Source organism: Diadema antillarum, unplaced genomic scaffold (assembly GCF_040938485.1).
Source record: "Diadema antillarum isolate AM-2024a unplaced genomic scaffold, OU_Dant_1.0 scf00000211, whole genome shotgun sequence".
In the NCBI taxonomy this organism is placed as follows: domain Eukaryota; kingdom Metazoa; phylum Echinodermata; class Echinoidea; order Diadematoida; family Diadematidae; genus Diadema; species Diadema antillarum.
Genome location: NW_027271100.1, coordinates 2,083,414 through 2,102,428, shown reverse-complemented (window position 1 = coordinate 2,102,428; position 19,015 = coordinate 2,083,414). Strand labels below are relative to the sequence as shown.

General features: G+C 37.6%; 1 protein-coding gene across 1 annotated transcript; it reads right to left on the bottom strand.

Annotated features, from left to right (window-relative positions):
- Positions 1–3,124: 3,124 nt before the first annotated feature.
- LOC139724318 (uracil-DNA glycosylase-like) lies at positions 3,125–12,667 on the bottom strand. Its single transcript, XM_071635463.1, has 8 exons — positions 12,551–12,667; positions 11,027–11,248; positions 10,604–10,699; positions 9,507–9,561; positions 8,281–8,323; positions 7,786–7,874; positions 5,691–5,869; positions 3,125–4,688 (listed from the first exon to the last, which is right to left on the bottom strand). Exons 1-8 carry the CDS (start codon positions 12,629–12,631, stop codon positions 4,536–4,538), a joined length of 918 nt encoding a protein of 305 aa, XP_071491564.1. The 5' UTR covers positions 12,632–12,667; the 3' UTR covers positions 3,125–4,535.
- Positions 12,668–19,015: the final 6,348 nt, after the last annotated feature.

Below are 19,015 nucleotides of genomic sequence, written 5' to 3'. Positions count from 1 at the left end.
ATGTAATGGCCATGACAAGCATGGTATTGTGCAACCAGACTTCCTTGTACAGTATCACGAATCTGCAGTATTTCCTTGTAAGACGTTTCAAAATCCTTGAACAATGAATAGGTGTACTGCTTCAGAGGATTTAGGACATTAACCCTAAAGGGGCCGGGCTTTTTTGGCTATGCTCAGACCGGGGGGGGTGGGTATGCGCGGACGTTGCAAATTTGGTCTCAAAAGTTGCGCGAGACTTGAATGAAGAAAGTCAAGAAGCCTCGCGACGAGGCCTTCTCGCGTTACAGAATTATAGCGCGAATTCCGCCCCCCCCCCCCCCCCCCCCCCCGGCCCTTTTAGGGTTAAAAGGAGTTCACTGCCCCTTGTCATCGGTTGGACTCATCGGGGTTAAATGCAGGTAACATGGCAGTGATGTTCCCAGAAAGAAAGGACAACATTTGCGAGCATGAATTATGTAAACGTACAAAATCCTTTTAATAAAAAGCTGCGAAAGTACAAAGACAACTAGAAATGTCGCTACGGCGACTGATGCCTCCGCCATAATGCATGATTCTCCCAATAGGTGTATGGTACAATGTCTTCACAATGTGTGATGACAGTTTCACATAACTGGCAAAATATCGAAATAACAGGTTTATCAGAAATATCTTGAATGTTCACTTTCCACGAACTGGGTTTGCTAGGTACACATATTTGGGGAATTGAAAATTTTTACTTGACTTCTGACCGACCTTTAAGTTTATGCATTGAGTATAATTTTCAAGGTATGAAGAAAGAGTGTACAGTACAAAATATATCTTTTTTTTTCATTCAAACCTAACCTTTGACCCTTAACCTTTGACCTTTAACCTTCTGGCTGGAAACTTCCAAGAGAATCTCCATTAAGTAATACATGTACATATATTAAATTTTAAAACTAATAATGCAATTATTGCATATACTAGTGAATGAGGGAAATAGTAACATTTTGAGGAGTTGACCTTGACCTTTGACCCCGACTATTGACCCATGACCCCTAAATTCCCTAGATAATCCCTGCCAGTCAGTACATGCATATGTACCAAGTTCCATGAAGATACATTGAACCATTTGTGAGAAATGTGATATTGCAACATTTTCACCTAACCTTTGACCTTTTGACCTTTGACCTTATGACATGAAACTCTCTGGAGAATCTTTATGCAGTACTACATGTCTACACTAAGTTTCAAGAAAATAACTGCGGGCATTGCATAGATATGGGGGAAATAGCAACATTTTTAGCATTTGACCTTGACCTTTTGACCTTTGACCTCTTGTCAATGTCACTAAAATTTACTCAACTAATTGTCCCATCATACATCATCCTTGGACCAAGTTTGGTGAAAGCTGCTTCATCCAGTTTTGAGTTATCACGTAAACAGATAAATTTTAGGATTTGACCTTGATCTTTGACCTTTGACCTCTGTCCGATTTCACTGAAAAACTAATCAAGTAATTGTCCCATCATACATCATCCTCCAACAAAGTTTGGTGAAATTTGCTCCATACAGTCTTGAGTTATCGCGTAAACGGATAAATTTCATGATATGACCTTGACCTTTGACCTTTGACCTTTTGCCGATTTCACCTAAAATCTAATCAAATCATTGCCCCATCATACTTCATACTTGGACCAAGTTTGGTAAAATTCCAGTAAATATTACTCAAGTTATCGCGTAAACGAAAGCGGACGGACGTACGGACGGACGGACAACCCGAAAACATAATGCCTCCGGCACCACTACGTGGCGGAGGCATAATAAAAATATACCAGACTTAACATGAATGGAAGATCATGTTATGTACAGAAATATTTAACATCACGTACCCTTGTTTCGTAAGATACAAATGTGACATGCACTTGCATGAAAACCTACCGCCCTGTCCAATGATGACATATCAAGTGTACAACACATAGACACCAGTGTGATTCATGTGACATAAGTCAGCTTCCTGCTAACCTGACCAGTCGCCGTGCGAACGACTTCTGTACAGCAACAGGGCTGTGTATAATTAGGTCCCTTCAATAAAAACTAGGGAGACAAAATAATCAAGCAAACAAAATGAAATACATGTACCACCAGCCGAAGCATCAGATGCCAAAAATTCTTGAATACTGTGTTGCAGTGTGTCTTGCAGTGTATACACATATTTCTACTGCTTGAGAAAGTATTTACATATACATTGTATAGGTACTGTAATACAATTTGCTATGTGCATGCAAGTAATGGACCATAATGTATCAACGAAGCATGGAAGACAACTTTTGCTCCTGATACATAGTGATAGTCACTCCATAGGTAACTAGGGACTTTTTCCCATACACGTGTGGGAAAATGCAGACAATGCTGTACTAGTGGAAGTCACATTATGTCAAATATCTGCTAGGGTTGAAATAAATTCTGGAGTCAAAATACGAACTGTGTTTGGAAGTCAAATCATTTAATGCAGATACTGTGTAGGTCAAAGCTTTCTTTTATCTTGATACATTCAACTCATGCAGACTTTCTAGTGCTCTAGACTTACCAGTAAAAAACCCAACGACATTGGCAGACAAAGACTTAGCTATGGGTTTGATAACAACAAAGAATAAAAGAAATGCAATGTGCATTGAAATTGAACATGCTGTATTTTGTAGGAGTTTATTATATTCAAAGATAAACACTGCCTGGACAGGCATATTTACTCTGACTCAACAGAAGTTTGAAGTACTGTAGTTACAAGTCACAGTCAAAGGCTTGCTAGCTCAAAATGTACAGTACTTATACTTTCACATGCTGTACTGCCAGTCATTATGTTAGCTCTCTTTCCCACTAGGTTGGTGCAGAGACTTAAAAGTGCAATTTTTATGTGATGCTTTACTTACAAGCATAATTTGTACAAAGTTTTGGTTACTTCTTGAAAATGAAAGCGCTTCATGGCCCCTCTGTACATTTACACTTCTACTGCATTCTTTTTGAGCTGGTAAAAACAAGTGAGCACTGTTTGAAACATATACATAACATACAATTGATCATACACATATACAACATTCATTCTTACTGTTGGTAATTTTAGATTTACCAGCAGTAAGAGCATTTCTTCCTACTATATCTCATCCCAATACATGCTTGCATCAACATCTTTGAAAACTTAATGGGATAAACAGACAGGATTTACAAACACAGTATTTACACAAGGGAAGACATGGGGACGGGGACAGATGTGAACTTGGTTTTTGCACTTGACCGATGATGGCATCTATATAAACAACAGGAAAACTTTCTAACGGTGTTCTTAACATTATCAAATTCTTCAACACAAAGAAAACTTAATGCAGTAAACAGTTACTGTTGTTACAAGTATACATGGTTCGTTGTTAACACATTTCAGGAATGAGTTTCTAAGAATACTGTAGCTGGTTTTCATCTCTGGCAACCTGCTCCCAATGTCTTGCTCTTTTTCTGCACCCACTTTTTTCACAGCAAGGAGATGATTACCTGCCTAATGGAATGACTGCTACATCTTGCGGTGTCCTTTATTCAACAAAGCAAAGACAAAGCACACAATGAACAGACTGCAAAAAAGCCTATCGTAGCTTTATGGGCTGGAAGCCAGTGATGTACTTCATGTATCTTAACTTAAGTTTCTTGTATATCTTAACAAATGATGTTAATTTCCTACCTAGAATGTGATATGTTTACTTGGGCAAGGATTATTGGCAGAATAATCAGTATATATACCATACACATTGTATGAGATTGTGTAAGATTAATGGAAGTGCACTTAAATTGCTGTTATGGAGTATTTTGCCTCCATTGCTTTAGCATTCAAATTGGAAAATTTCAGAATGCTTTCTCTAAAGAAAACTAATGACTTCAAAGCTGCTCTGATTGTGGAGACTGCAACTTGTACATATTGTACTTAAATATATCTCAAAATGAGCACACTTTCCAGTTTTGCTTTGTATTTCTGCCATACTATGAATCTAAAATGTAATACCCATACATCCACATGACACTCTCTTTATCATATTGACAGTATGAAACTACACTGTAGTAACATCAATAATCTACTGCAGGTAACATTTTACTTTGGCACTTTATTTCTGGAGACTGACATCTGAGTGATATCAGTCACATACAGCTGTAAGGCACTGAGGTTAAAACATGACAAACAGACAAATTTTCTCCCGAATGAGGCCTGAATGAAAAGACGCCATCTGAATGACATACGTATATGTGGTGTAGCATCTTGGGATATCTTCTCTCCATCTCTCTCTCTCTCTCTCTCTCTCTCTCTCTCTCTCTCTCTCTCTCTCTCTCTCACTCTCTATTTCTCTCTGTAAATAAGGTTTGATGGAGTCTTGTTGCCCAGTCTGAGCTAGTACTGTAAAGAAACAAAACTGGAGGAAGTTATGATTGTAAGGATATCATGCTAAGTCTGTTGTTATCTTCTTCACTTTTGGGTCATGTTAAGGAGAGAGTTTCATGTTGGTTGCTGAGACAGGACTTGACTGGACCTGGTCTTAAGTTCAGTCTTTGTCACTGAGTCTTGTCCAGTCGATGGGCTTCTTCCCAGATTTCTTCAGGAGTTCGTTGGTCTTAGAGAAGTGCTGACAGTCGAAGAAGCCTCTATGAGCCGACAGAGGGGAGGGGTGGACTGCTTTCAGAACGTGGTGCTTTTTCTGTGGAACAAAACACAAGATGATCCCTGACTAGGCCAGTACATTGTATATGAAAAACCATTAGTGTCCATGATGGCCACTCTTCACACGTACAAACAGGTATGGAGACAAACACACACACACACACACACACACACACACACATACATTCACACATGAATGCACATAGACACACCCTCATATTCAGAAACCTTTGAAAGTCAAGTCAGTAAGACTGTACACTGCATATCACCAACCTGAGACACAATAGCCCGTATTCACAAAGGTGGTTTGAATTTAGTCCATGGTTTATGCATATTTCTTCAGCATAAGGCGCATGAGAGATTACATACATCTACTGATGTTCAATTATAACTGCGCATTGATACTCACATCCATAACTAATGTACAATGTATGCCTATTTCATGCTATATTAGTCCATTAAGTTTAAATAATAGTTTCGACTTCAAACACATGATATGTGAATATAGGCTAGTGAATTTCCAGCCTATGTACACTCAATGAATCCACAACATCAAACCATAATTTCACTGTCATTGCATGAAAAATGAAATAGAAAACAGCAGTCTTCATAAAAATTATGGACATAGTGACAGATGGACACCGAGTATATCACTTACATGACAACATGGCCACAAGTTTTCATGCTTGTTTGTTTGTCTGGAAGATTTTTTTCGAACCTGGAGTTTGCATTGTCTGTGTTTGTTCAAGTGGATTTCCCTCAGCATGCATAATATTTACTCCCCATGTAATTTTAAAAAAAAAGAAAATCTTTTCATAAGTTTGTTTTATATGCTGGAAAGACAGAAGCTGATACGAATAGAGAAGATACATTAGATGACTATAGATATCCTACAAGTAAGTAAGTAAAAATTCAATTTTAGAGAGTCCCCCTTCTCTTGAAGGAGAAAGTTTGTGTTGCTGTTTTAGTAGATGAGTACCTGGTGTGGAAATGACATCAACTACCTGGTAAGCTTGTGGGCCATTCCTACATAACTTACCGAGTTGATGAAACTGCACTTCTTCTGTGCATATGAGCCCCACAGCAGGAAGACTACCCCAGAGAGGTGTGCATTGAGCCAAGAAATGACTGCTGTTGTGAACGTCTCCCAACCACGATCCTTGTGCGAGTTCGCATTACTGGCACGAACAGTCAAGACTGCATTGAGCAAAAGAACTCCTACAGAAGAAGACAATAAGATGGAGAAAAACTCTCATTTATCTCTTTCACTCTTCACTGGGTGTGAATGAGAAGGGCGTTAATTTGCCACTAAACCCATAGGCCCGAATTCACGAAGGTGGTACAAATGAAACCATGGTTTAAACCATGGACAAAAACCATGGAGCGCCTACTGTCGCATGGAATATTTCGTTACGAAATCAGTCATTTCGTCGATGAAATGACTATTTTGTATCGAAATGACAACGTTTTGTAACTGAATGAAAATTTTGTCCACGAAATGATAATTTTCATTAACGAAACGGTCATTTTGTCTAAGAAATGACCAATTTCGTAACGAAATAATCCGTGCGACACTTGGCGCTCCATGGTTTTTGTCCATGGTTTAAACCATGGTTTCATTTGTATCACCTTTGTGAATTCGGGCCATAGTGTTCGAGACAACTAAACGCCCTTCTCATTCTCAACTGACATCTTGTTCTTTGTGTGTCATGTAAACGAGTCCACAGTCACAATTTGTTTCACAGCTGGCAAAAATAATCTGCAGGCTACTGCAAGTACAACAGCAATGTCTGAAATCCTACAAACTTGAGGCAAGATTTATTCTGATCATTCTTTTTGGATTGCAGCAATGCTAAACATAGCCATGTGAAGGCAAAAATACATTCGTGGATTACTTCATAATTCCCTTATAGCAGTTAGAAAGAAATGTATCAAAAGTTCCATGTGTAAAATAGCACATGCCACTGATCTCTCAGCTAGAATTCAAAATCATAAAATAGCAAATGATTAGCAACAGTGGCAGAGTATCCAGCACTCTTGAATGTGAGGGGAAGCTTACAGAAAGTGGTTGTATACCTCCACGAACTTTCAAATATTACAGGCAACTCCCATTATAATGAAGTCTTCAGGACCAGCAGTTTTCTTTCATTATACAGTACTGTATCACAATTTTATAGTAGCCAAACAATAAAGTATATAAAGGTATATAGATAATAATGTTGTGACTTGAATTTTTACTTCCTTGTAATGAAAGTCTCATCTAAACAATTTATCATAATGGGTGTGCACTGTATAATGTTTGCGCATTGATACACAAACATCTGTTTTAAATGCTCTGCCACTACAGTGCACTCCCATTATAACGAAATGCTCGGGACTGGCGGTTTTCTTTCATTATAACGAAATTTCGTTATAACTGAACAAATACAATATATAACGAAAACAAGGAAGCCACGCATATATGATATTCTGTTTGTTGAATACTTGTCATACACTGGAAAGCTATGTGAACAATAAAAACAAATAGTTAATCAATTTCAGATTATTGTATTACAATAACGCAAGTTCCCCTCGGAAACTGTGCGTGACACACCAAGCGAACACACAGTGATGTGACACGTTCGCCCATGCAGAGACGCTGTAAATGCCTTGTTCCACTACGTATTTTCGAAAGCGATCCACATTTCGTTATAACGGAGCACATTTCTTTTGTTTTTCTTTGTCAGTGGTGCTCGGAAAAAGACTTCGTTATAACGAAAATTTCGCTATAACCGTGTTTGTTATAAGCGAATTTTGTACCATAGACTTTAATGGCGATAATTTTGGGACCAGAAGTTTTACTTCGTTTTAACGAAATTTCGTTATAACCGTGTTCGTTGTAACGGGAGTGCACTGTAATAAATTGTTACCTACTAGATTCAATGAATAACTATACTGCTGCACTCTCCCTACTGCTAGAAATATATGACATGTGTGCCAGAAAGCTGTGCACTCTATTTCAAAATGGTTACCAGTATATACATGGTGTGGGGGGAAAAAAAAAAAAGAGTTCCTCTTGCTGTTTCCATTCAGACTGTGTTTGATACAGTTCACTTCAAACAATGCATGTACAGTGTATGGTACTGGTACCATACCTTGTTTAGCCCAGCCTGTGAGGTTGCCATGTCCTGGGTGCTTAAAGCCTGGTATGTCCTTCTCTAGGCACTTGAACATGTTCTCCAGACTGCAGAGATACCAAGGAAAACAAAGCACAGTCACATTCTATGGCACACAAAGCACTTTGATATCATTTGATTTCAACATTCTTCTCATACACTAGCAGACGTAAATCATACCAAGTGCAGATACCTTTATAGACCAAAGGATGCTAACAGGTCCATAAGGGGTAGTGGGGCAGCCATAATTTATCACTTATGGTACATCAAAGTGGCAACGCAGGGAAGTTGCATCAGGCTACACTAATGTCATCATAACTCTCAGGAAAGTATGAAGCCACTTTTGGCTCTTATTTCCTCTCACTTGATTGATGTTTTTTACCATTTGTGTTTGATACTTTTTACAACAAATGTTTGCAGGACACAACTTCAAATAAACAGAGAGAGAAATCGAAAATCACTTGTTGATGGTACCTTGGGGGAGGCCTGATTCCTGTGCGCACACTGAAGCATAGTCCTGCAGAGTCAAAACAAAGAGGGCACACTGTAAGTTATCTGGATTTACATTTTTTTAAATCCTTTTTTTTTTGGGGGGGGGGGGGGATGAGATTACTTTGATGTCATCAAATCATAGGTGAATTAATAATTCATGATAAAATCTAGAAACACTGTCACTATTGGCATCTTCGGGGGGCATTTCATAAAGCATTTTGTCTAACAAGCTCTAAGCCAATTGGGTGCAAGGATTTCCAGTAACTTATAACAGTTTGTCAGAAAAAAATATCAACAAAATGCTTCATGAAATTCCCCCCAATAGCAACTGCTGATATCTTCACGCATGAGTGATGGACATTACTGTATCTGAAATATGTATAGTTGATATCAATATAGTGTCTTACTTCAAAGGACAAAAATTAGCACATTTTTTGTTGTAGGTCCAATGGTCAGACAAATGGTACATCACATCTAAACTGTATATACCCCCCCCCCCAAAAAAAAAAAAAAAAAAAAAAAAAACAGTTACCTGTACATTATACCCACATTGAACAAACTGACATGTAACAAACAGGTACATCCCACTTGCTTCTATTGAGTGGCAAGTACTTTAAACGACAAGTCACTCACACAACAATCAGAGACAAAGATTAGTCACTCCATGCATGATAGACAGTAGTCTACTGCAATGCTACTGAAACAAACCAGGTAGTGTTACCTCTCAGCCTAGTGTGTATGTGATGAGTTTGTGATTTGTCCTATTTGCTTGTGTGAACATAAGTGCACAAGATATGTACCTGGTGGTGAATTCTCAGTGTGTGTGTATCACGAAATTAAGTCACACCTTTTTTTTGTCACTTTGTATGGCCTGAACACAGCAAGTAAAGTAAACTGTTGACTGTTTTGGCATTTAAAATCTCACAGTGGTGGGAAATTGGTTTGTATTTCTAATATGCTCCCAATATCAATCAAGGTGTGTGCAGAAATAAAACAAGCTTGCAAACCAATCTGTACCCAATGAAATTCCTCTCCCAATAGTGAAATGCATCTCTGCTTGAGAGTGGAACTCTGGTGAGTGTAATATTCTCACATCCTTTCCCTGTATCTTCTCATAAAAAGTGTTTAATTGCTGTGTGTAGAGAATTTAAAAAAAAAGGAATGAGACTAGCTAACTAATGAAACAAAGGAAAGCAAATAAATCTTACCATGGGCCTGACCGGGTCCATGATATGGATCTTGACCAAGAATCACAACTTTCACCTGGTTGCATGAAAGACAAAGTATTGAGTAGACGTCAAATTCACAAACATATAATACTGGCAATGTCTGGCATATATGACAAACTTTGATATTTTTTCCACTCTGTACGATATTTATGGTTGATTTTTGGTCACCTTTGATTAAAGGCTGGAGTTATTTAAAAGGCACAATGAAAGCTTCATTGCTATTAACAAAAACATTCTAAAATCTTAAAATTACAAATCTTTACATGAAACAGCAATTAACAATAATTGTTTTCTAAAAACATGTCAAACTTTTATACTATAACTCACTCAATTTTTATCAAAGTGTACAAGCTATTTACTGTTAAACTTAACATAACTCTTTATAACAAAGTCATCTTGAAAATAAAGTGGCGTTTTCCTTGACCATGTAAACTGAAAAATAACATGAGTCCGAGATAGTTTCAGCCATTTATCCTAATTTAAATTGTGAGGTAACATACTGCAATATTTCTCAAGTTTGTGCATTGATACATAACAGGAGATTCCACAGGACAATATTATACACTGTCCTACCCATCTACACTGTATGAATTATACATTACCCCTTTATAAATCTGACAGAACATTTACAAGTAAAAAAAAAAATAATAATAAATAAAATACTGAAATACAATAATAACATATAACTTAAAGTGGGATCATTACTGAAATAATATTCTACTGAAATTCTTGTCATCCACTGGAAAACAGAAAGGTGTACAGTGCACTCCCGTTATAACAAACATGGTTGTAACGAAATTCCAGATACAACGAAGTAAGAGTTCTGGCCGGAAAATTATCCACTCTATGTATATCTATTGTTTCTTTGTTCGGTTATAACAAAATTTAGATTAAAAACAAAAAACAAAAACAAAAAAACTGCTGGTCCCGAGGACTTCGTTATAATGGGAGTCCACTGTATTATCACACACCAGCAATCCCTAGACAGCCCACCAGTGGATGCTTGCTGATTGATATCATATCCTTCATTTGATTCACAGATTTTGATTTTCATGAAACACCCAAGACACACTTACATCCTTGATGGGACACATTTGTGTCCATGTGAAGACCTGGTGAGCTGGAGGGTAGATTGTGTGACCCCTTCGCTCAGATGCAACAAATTCTTGTAGCTAAAAGCATAGAAGAAAAGGGGGAAAAAAGGACAAAGACATGTAGAAATAAAGAATCAGAACAATGATACATTGTAATACCACACCTCCTCAAGAACCTTTAAATAGCTTTCAGATTTTTTATGTTTTGAAATCTGCCATTCCATAGCTTTGAGTCACTGAGAGCAAAATCTGGTCTAGCCACATTGAGAAAATATGGGAGAACTTGTCACAGGTAGTGAATTACAGTGTATAAACTTATCTTTGATCACTTTTACTGAAATCAACTTTGACTTGAAATTAAAAAAATATGAAAAATATGATTATTGGATGTAGTTCATGTCTTACCTTGATGAAATAAGGTTTGGAGAACTCAGCAGAGAGTGCCTTAGCCCATGAATGACTGAATCCTTCTGGAGCATTCTTTATGGAAGGCAGATTTTCCTTAGTCTTCAGTTTTTTCATCGCTTCCTCCCGCTTTTTCAGCATTCTTTCCTTCTGCTCAGGACTTAGGTTGCAACTGCTGGGACTGGTGTTGCTGTCATCTTTGATCTTCTTGGGAGATGGTGTCTGTATTTCAAAGTTATACATTTTGTTCACTTAGTGTGTGTATACATTATATGGTATGCCAGTATATGTGTGTATACTCAGCATAGGTATATACGTAATATACATACACATCATGTTATAGGAGCCACCATAATACATGTATTTAAATATTGAATATATATATATATATATATATATATATACATATAAGTAACATCTTTAAAGTCTATAAAAAAGAGGGTAGTTGATGAAAATCAAACAATTATCTACAACTGAAAGCCATAACACAGATGAAAGGAAGGCAAAGGGAGTTGCCTGATAACTTTTCTGCTATTCTGGATGGTGGAGGTCAGGCTTCTACATGTGATTTAGTAAAATTGCAGTACAACTAAACTACTACAATGTATTTTGATTCCCTGTGTGCTACTGAAGGTTCAAGCTCCTTATGGCTTTAGCTTTATATATTTTCCAAGGCTCCTGATGTGACATCGATATCCATAACATGTTGACTTCTGCTAATGTGAATGTATTTAGGAATACAAATGCTGCAATTGTTCGATTCAAATAATTACCACAATAACTGTACAGGTATTTCTACTTATTTTTTTTTTTCTACATCCACCATGATTCTTACACAATCAAGTAATTTCCTTGTCTTTCATGTCAGCAATGCATGGTTTAGTTGGCAGAATTGGAAACTCACAAATACATGTAAGCATCATGATGATTGATGCCTTGTATGTTATGCACAAACTCCCAGTACTCTACTAGGAACAGAAGCTTGAAGTTAGGTCTATCTACTATGCGCAACTAGTATCAAACCTGAGCCGAGCCTCATCATACCGTAATCAGTGGAGAGAATGGTCATGTATGCAGTACGTAGGTCGCGTCGGTAGAGACGTCTATGATGCGGTATGCTAGTATTATTGCTAAACGTTTATTAATGTTTAAAATAGATCTACTGTCTACTGACCCGAGCCGAGTATCACCAGATTACTGGCATAAATTTACTGCTTTGTAAAAAATGTTCCGGAATTGACAGCAGGGCAAAGGGCAATCATGGGTTTTTAAGGGGGTAAATTATCATTATACTGCATGAAACACGTCTTGCTATTGTGAGAGTTTAGACAGTTCTAATAACGCCCAGCACTCGGAATCGGTTTCGCTTTCGTGATTTGCACGACAGATCGACTTGCACAGAATACAAACATAATATATAATGTATGGGACTAAATACAGCAATGACAAGCTCTGACGAGCTGGTCTGTCTAATTCATAAGGTTAATCAAATACTGAGGTATTTCTTAGAGAAATAACCCATACCTTCACGTTACAAACGTTCGAAAGTGGCCTCTTCGCCTGCACTGGGCTGAAAAAGGCTGATATCTTCGCTTGTCCAAGCATGATGATGTTCGTGATGCTTTTGTCCCAGGTCGTACCTTTGCCGCGGAACTCAAAAGCGCGCGCCTTGATGACACCACAGCGCATGCGTAATTCCATGCCACAATCATGTGCACAGCACATAACATAGGGGCCTGGGAACATGACAAACAGTTCGATGTGTCGCTGTTATTTTGCTGCCCGAGCTTCCCGAATAGACACAGAAATACTGTAAAGCGTTTCATATCATTACCTGGGGGAAAAAATATCTGAAATTGGTGCCGTCATTACATGGTACCTGTAGGTCCTACGGACTTCTGATTTCATTCACCAGGAAGAATCTGAGGGTGGAATCTTTAGAAATTGAAATTCATGATTGTTGTGATTTTTTCCCCGATTTTTCCCCCAAAGGCTTTTCTTTTTATATATTTTTTACTTGACGAGCCAAGTGTGTGTGTGTGTGTGTGTGGGGGGGGGGGGGGGGGGGGGGGGGGGGCTGCAGCCCGCCAGCCCCCGGTTCCACGGCACCTGATCAGGCACACTGCGATAAACTGACACTTAAATCTTGAATTATTATAGGGCCTACCAGGTACCAATAAAATGTGAGTACAAGGACCTACCAGAGAATGATTCCGGCATAAAGTTGCTCCTATAAACTCCTCTACTCCGGGTGTTCAATACCGCTCGATGATCATGTAAGGGGGGGGGGGGGGGGGGTGGAGGGAGGGAGGAGGAAGGAAATACACACGCAAACACACACACACACACACACACACACACACACACACAAGCAATTTGATCACATCTTGTTACAATATTGTACTTTGTCCTCCTTTCTTCATCTCCCCTTTTCTCGATCTTGTTTCCTCTTATCACTTGTTTCCATATTGTTCTCACTGTCTTCTAAAAAACAATTCAAAACCATAGTCGACTTGACTTCATGACATATTAACGACTGATCACTCTAACTATATAAGAGCATCCTTCCGGAAAAAAAAGGTGATTTACAAGCTATTTAAACCCTACATATAATTCTACAACATTTCATTTGGATGTCCTGAACGGTTCTGTCGTGAAAATCGATTATGGACGCAAGAGCGACACGAAAGTATCGCTCCGGCGGCATCACTTTGTGGCGGAGGCATGAAAATTTGATGGCGTCAAAGTTACAACAATGTTCAGAATTATACATCGATCATTCTGGGCACCTGCAACGAACAGCCCCGCACTATGGGCACAAGGATTGAAGAGATTGTTTATACGATGCTTTCTCTATATTTTCCTACATAGGATTATAAAATAAATTGCTAATTATTATAACTGTTTACTTGCTCCTCCTTTTTCTTCATGATCTTGCTCTCCTTCAACTTGTTATTAAATTGTATTCTTAAAATGCAATTAAAAAACACGTTCGAGATGACTTTGAGATTAATGAAAATAATGTATAATTAGTACAGAAGAGCAGAATGTTAAAATTGTCTTGTTTTTACCGTGATGCTGGTCAGTTTATTGAAAGCGTCATACACTATTCCATCGGTCTGTGCATGAAAATACACTGTATACACATTTTTTGTAGGTAATTTAGCAGGTACTCTCTTAAAAAAAAAAAAAAAAAATCAAGTGAAAATGTTCACTCTTGAAGGAGTGAATAAAAGAGAAGAGTGAATTTCGAGTGAAATCGGAGTGAATTTTGAGTGTAAATGTTCATTTTTATTCCATTCATTTTAGAGTGACCTCGGGGATCACTCCAAAATTTTTCAATGATCCCTGAGTTCACTCCAAAATGAGTGAAAATGAAGATTTTCACTCAGAATTCACTCCAATTTCACTCGAAATTCACCTTGTTTTTGTTATTCACTCCTTCACGAGTATTTTCACTCGATCTTTTTAGAGAGTATACAATACTAAGTTTAAGCGGTATATTTTATCCTTCATATCCAAAGCGTTTAATGAAATTAGTAATACACTTCCAGATTGTGAGAGTTATACATCGCATATTATAGACGGCTCATGCACTTTACCGCAACTGAAAACAATGAGCATGTCATAATCAAAATCTGAAAATGTTGATATGATTTGGTGCCACAAACTATAGCAACAAAGAACAGGTCGGGATACTCGTGTCGTTTCGGGAAACTAAGGACAATAGTTTATTTCCACTCGACAGATCGAACAAGTTAGTGTCTCATTTCAAAGACGTTCAATCTCCTTAATAGTAACATATTTCAGGTTAAACCTCTTTAATTAAGTTATGTTTATGTGCCTAGCAAACTGTTCCAACATTGAGAATTTTGCATGATGTAGGGCCTATATTATAACGCAAAATCATATTGTCGCGGTGACTGGGGTATATGTAAGCAATACCTGCTGTTCTTACTCGTTGAAACTCTCGAAGTGAAAACGACAGGATAGCAGTGCACGAGTCAGAAGAGTTGATAAAGTACGAATTGATAGAGGGCAAGGCATGCATACATGTACTTCATTCCCTCTCGCTGCCTCTCAGTGAGCCTCTCATGTCAATGGGTGCGGCAATATGTGACCTTTGACATACAATCCAAAGTTCAATCTGCGAAACTCAAGTACACCTTTCTCCCCATCTGTGCCGTCAATCAACTAAGCGACAAAAAAAAAAAAGGGGGGGGGGATCTTCAGGGTGAATGACTCACTATCTTTGTTTCGCGATCAGAGAGCCATCAGCATTCGTGTTTGAAACCGAAAAATGATATGATAAACTCATACGTTGTTTTCGTAACCCTGGACCCGCGGGATCACACCCCAAAACAGCGGGGATGTTGTAACTCTCTTTCGGTATACAAACTGAACTTCTATTTTCGCAAAAGGCTGTTAAGAGTATTGTTCACAGCACCTATAATTTCGGGGCTGCGGCGGAGAATGTACTAGTCAACTGTATGTACCAAGCATATTCAACCAGATGAAATCCATAATGATGACACAGAGTACGCTTTGGGCGGTTTATTGCCATCAATGATAAATAAACTGCTGTAATTCTTGTAAAATGACTATAAAAAAAAGAGAGTCGGTATAGAGGTTTGTATAAGCAGGTAATTGTTATAACACAAGAGGTGTTGGAGTGAAATTTGCTACGTCTTGCAATTCGGGAAATTGACAAGCCAAATAGGTCCTACGTAATGTAATTCACCTTCAATTATCAAAGAGAACTTCATGAGTCTTTAGCTTTACCAATATGTACAAAGACAAATAGTTGGGATAACATTTTAAACAATTTCATTTTAATTGATATTATTCTTAGGTAGATTAAAAGTCATTATAACGGAGGTATGATCTAATCATTTTGCCACAGGCATGAGAGAATGTCCATTGTTCACAAAAATCAAAATGCACAAATTTTCCAAAATTATTCATCTTTCAACTGATGCCCTTCTCTCTTTATTTCCTTTTTCACTGTTTATCGAGCAACAATGTCAATAATGGGTATCCAATGTCCAATTGTATTCTGTATTGTGTATTGTACATACATATTGGTTTTGCTGACCCATTATCAAAATTGGTCTTATAATATTGTGGGGATGAGTATATTTGTGAAGCAGTTACGGTGTATTGTTTGTGTATAGTAGAATAATCAGAAATTGACACAATGACAGTCCTAAGAATTACTTTGTAATACAGGTATTTTGTAATAATATGATGTTTGAAATGTCACGCAGCGCGCAACAACAACTAAATGTTGAATTGTAATCAAGGATGGATGATGGAATCGAAATAAAATATTGTTTGAAACAAAATAACTTATAGATGGTTCTACATGAACGAATCAAGAGAAATTAAGAAAAACCAGTAGGACCATTAGTACTGAGGTTGGACCTATACTGGCAATAGGGGTAGCCTGTACTTTTACTTATCAAATTCAAAGGACCAGCTACAGGAATGAAAGAGATACTGTGAAATCACCACATTGAGTGATATTTATGTAGAATTGAATTTCTAACACGCTTTGTTTATTTGTTTTCCAATTCCCTACACTGGGAGAGGAGCGGCTCTATAAACCTGCTCTCCGGTTAGCATTTAGACATGATGTCTTTAAAACTGACAGTATTATTGCTGTAAAACTACAGATTCCACAGCTGTCATAAGGTACATGGTCTACAATTTCACCTGATGTGAAGTCAGTCAAACATTAAAATACTAGATTCAACAGTATGAATTTGTATATTAATCATACAAGTAATAATTAGTATACAATATACATCATACTTCTCCAATGGAATTTATTTTTCAATTCATTTACTATATGTGAGAACCCTCCTTGTATTATAGATAAGTGCTTGGCAAGACTTTAGCAATACAACGGCAAGTATAAATTTACTTGTCTGCATACTGCTAGTGACAAAAACATTGCTGACTGAGGTTTTCCACTCTTTTTAGAAAACTGTGCAATAACTTTCAAATATCACTACAGACACTGTAAGGCTCAGGTTTCAAAAGATCCTTACAGTGTCTGGTACCATATTATTATACAGTACTATTCAATAAAACTACACAGCACCAATCAGCATTATGGCAAGAATGGATAAAAGTATTGAACTACAGTGTACTGAACTGTATCTGTCTATATTAAATGGCTTAATTTCAACAATGAAATGCAAAATATCCAAGAAAAATTTACAAAAATGGTAACCATGACAAGTATACTAAAAAGGCAAATGAAAGAAAACCCTGCAATACAATCACTATGGATTGTGATAGTTGCATAGAAAGAGTTCATCATAGAAAATGTGGCTTCTTGGTTGAAAATAAGTCTGACAATCCTCTCTTTCTGTCATTTTGACAGAGCAGCCATGGGTATTTTTCATTCTGTTAAGGCAGTGTGAAGTACATGGGAAATACAAAACCATAGATTTTCAGGTACATGTAAAGTTTGCACTTTAAAAATTACCAACTTGCCTTACTCTTCTGTTAAATTTATCATACACTGTTCTATTTAGGAAAGAACATATAAATGCTTTTTGTTTTTATTCATGAACCTACAAAAAGACGCCCATTACTCATTACAGTGAACATCTGGTAAATGCATTCTTTAAACACTTTGCATATATTTTGCCTCATCCACTATTATAATAAAAAACAGATACATGTATATATCATACACTTCACAAGTTGTGCAAAATTTGATCACAGGTGTGTAATCACATAGTCTTACAATATTCACAGCCTAGCATTGGAATCATTTTTCCTAAAGTCCTTGAACAGTATCTGCAAGCATGCATGGAAGCCATTTTCTAGAAAAAAAAAACAAACATCAAGTTTTCTAACTTGTGTACTATGAAACTTGACAACTTTACACACCTACATATCTATTGCTAAAATGTTTCTCAAACTTAAGTGATGCTTTTCTCATGTTTTTCAAAAAGACTGGATTTAGCTTGTACTTACTTCACAACAGCATATAATACAACTGTATTATATAAACTACTGTTATTGTTACTCAGGACAATGTCAAGCTGGAGCAAAATATCCGGTCATTCTTGATTACGAAAATACAGAATACGGCCACATCCATAAAGTACTACATACTTTACATGAAAATTGAGTGTTCGTCAAAATTCCAGCTGAGGATAAATGGACTTTTTTTTTCTTGGTAAAATGCCACTAGAATCCTAATCACATTACTAAGTATTCACTATTCACTACAGGCAAGGATAATGATAAAGGAAGATCAAAGTTACAAAATAGCTCAACTACAGACTGGGTTTTGGGCCATTGGAATGGTTATTCATGTATCATTTTTTTTTTTTAAATTCTCAACACAAAAGTTACTTGAATATGTGTTCAATATTATCCATTAGATTAAATCTTACACCTCGGGGTTCTGGGATGCGCAAGTAGCGACACTTTCTTAGAGAACGCCAGTCTTCCTCAGAAATTGGTTTATTCACTCTGTTCTCACAAGGTCTCATCCAAGAACTCTGTCTGGGCTGGAACTTCTGATTTTCTCGCACTGGAGGCAAAAGTATAGGTGGAAGGTTGAGTGGTGAACTTGGTTTGTTACAGAACTCACTACAGGGGGTCCTGTAAGAACTGTCTCCAGTGCCTTGAGGATGTGAAGTGGGAATGGGGCGGGGCGATGGGGTACGCATGGGATACACCATGCTCACCTGGCGCTTCTTCTCTTCTGGTCCTAGTACACCATCCACTAGGATTGGCACTGGCATCTGCTGCTCATCCACTGACCCGAGGTCACTAATGCTGACCGCTGGCCTGATAGTTGCACGAGACCGGACAGCATCGGCACACGTCTTATCAAGAAATGCCTTGATTTTGCGCTGGGTGCTGTCCATAAATTTGTCACTTGAACAGCTACTCTTCATCCCGTGCTGTGGTCTAAGACTGAAGTTTGTTATCTCGATGCTTTGACTGGGATCTAAATGA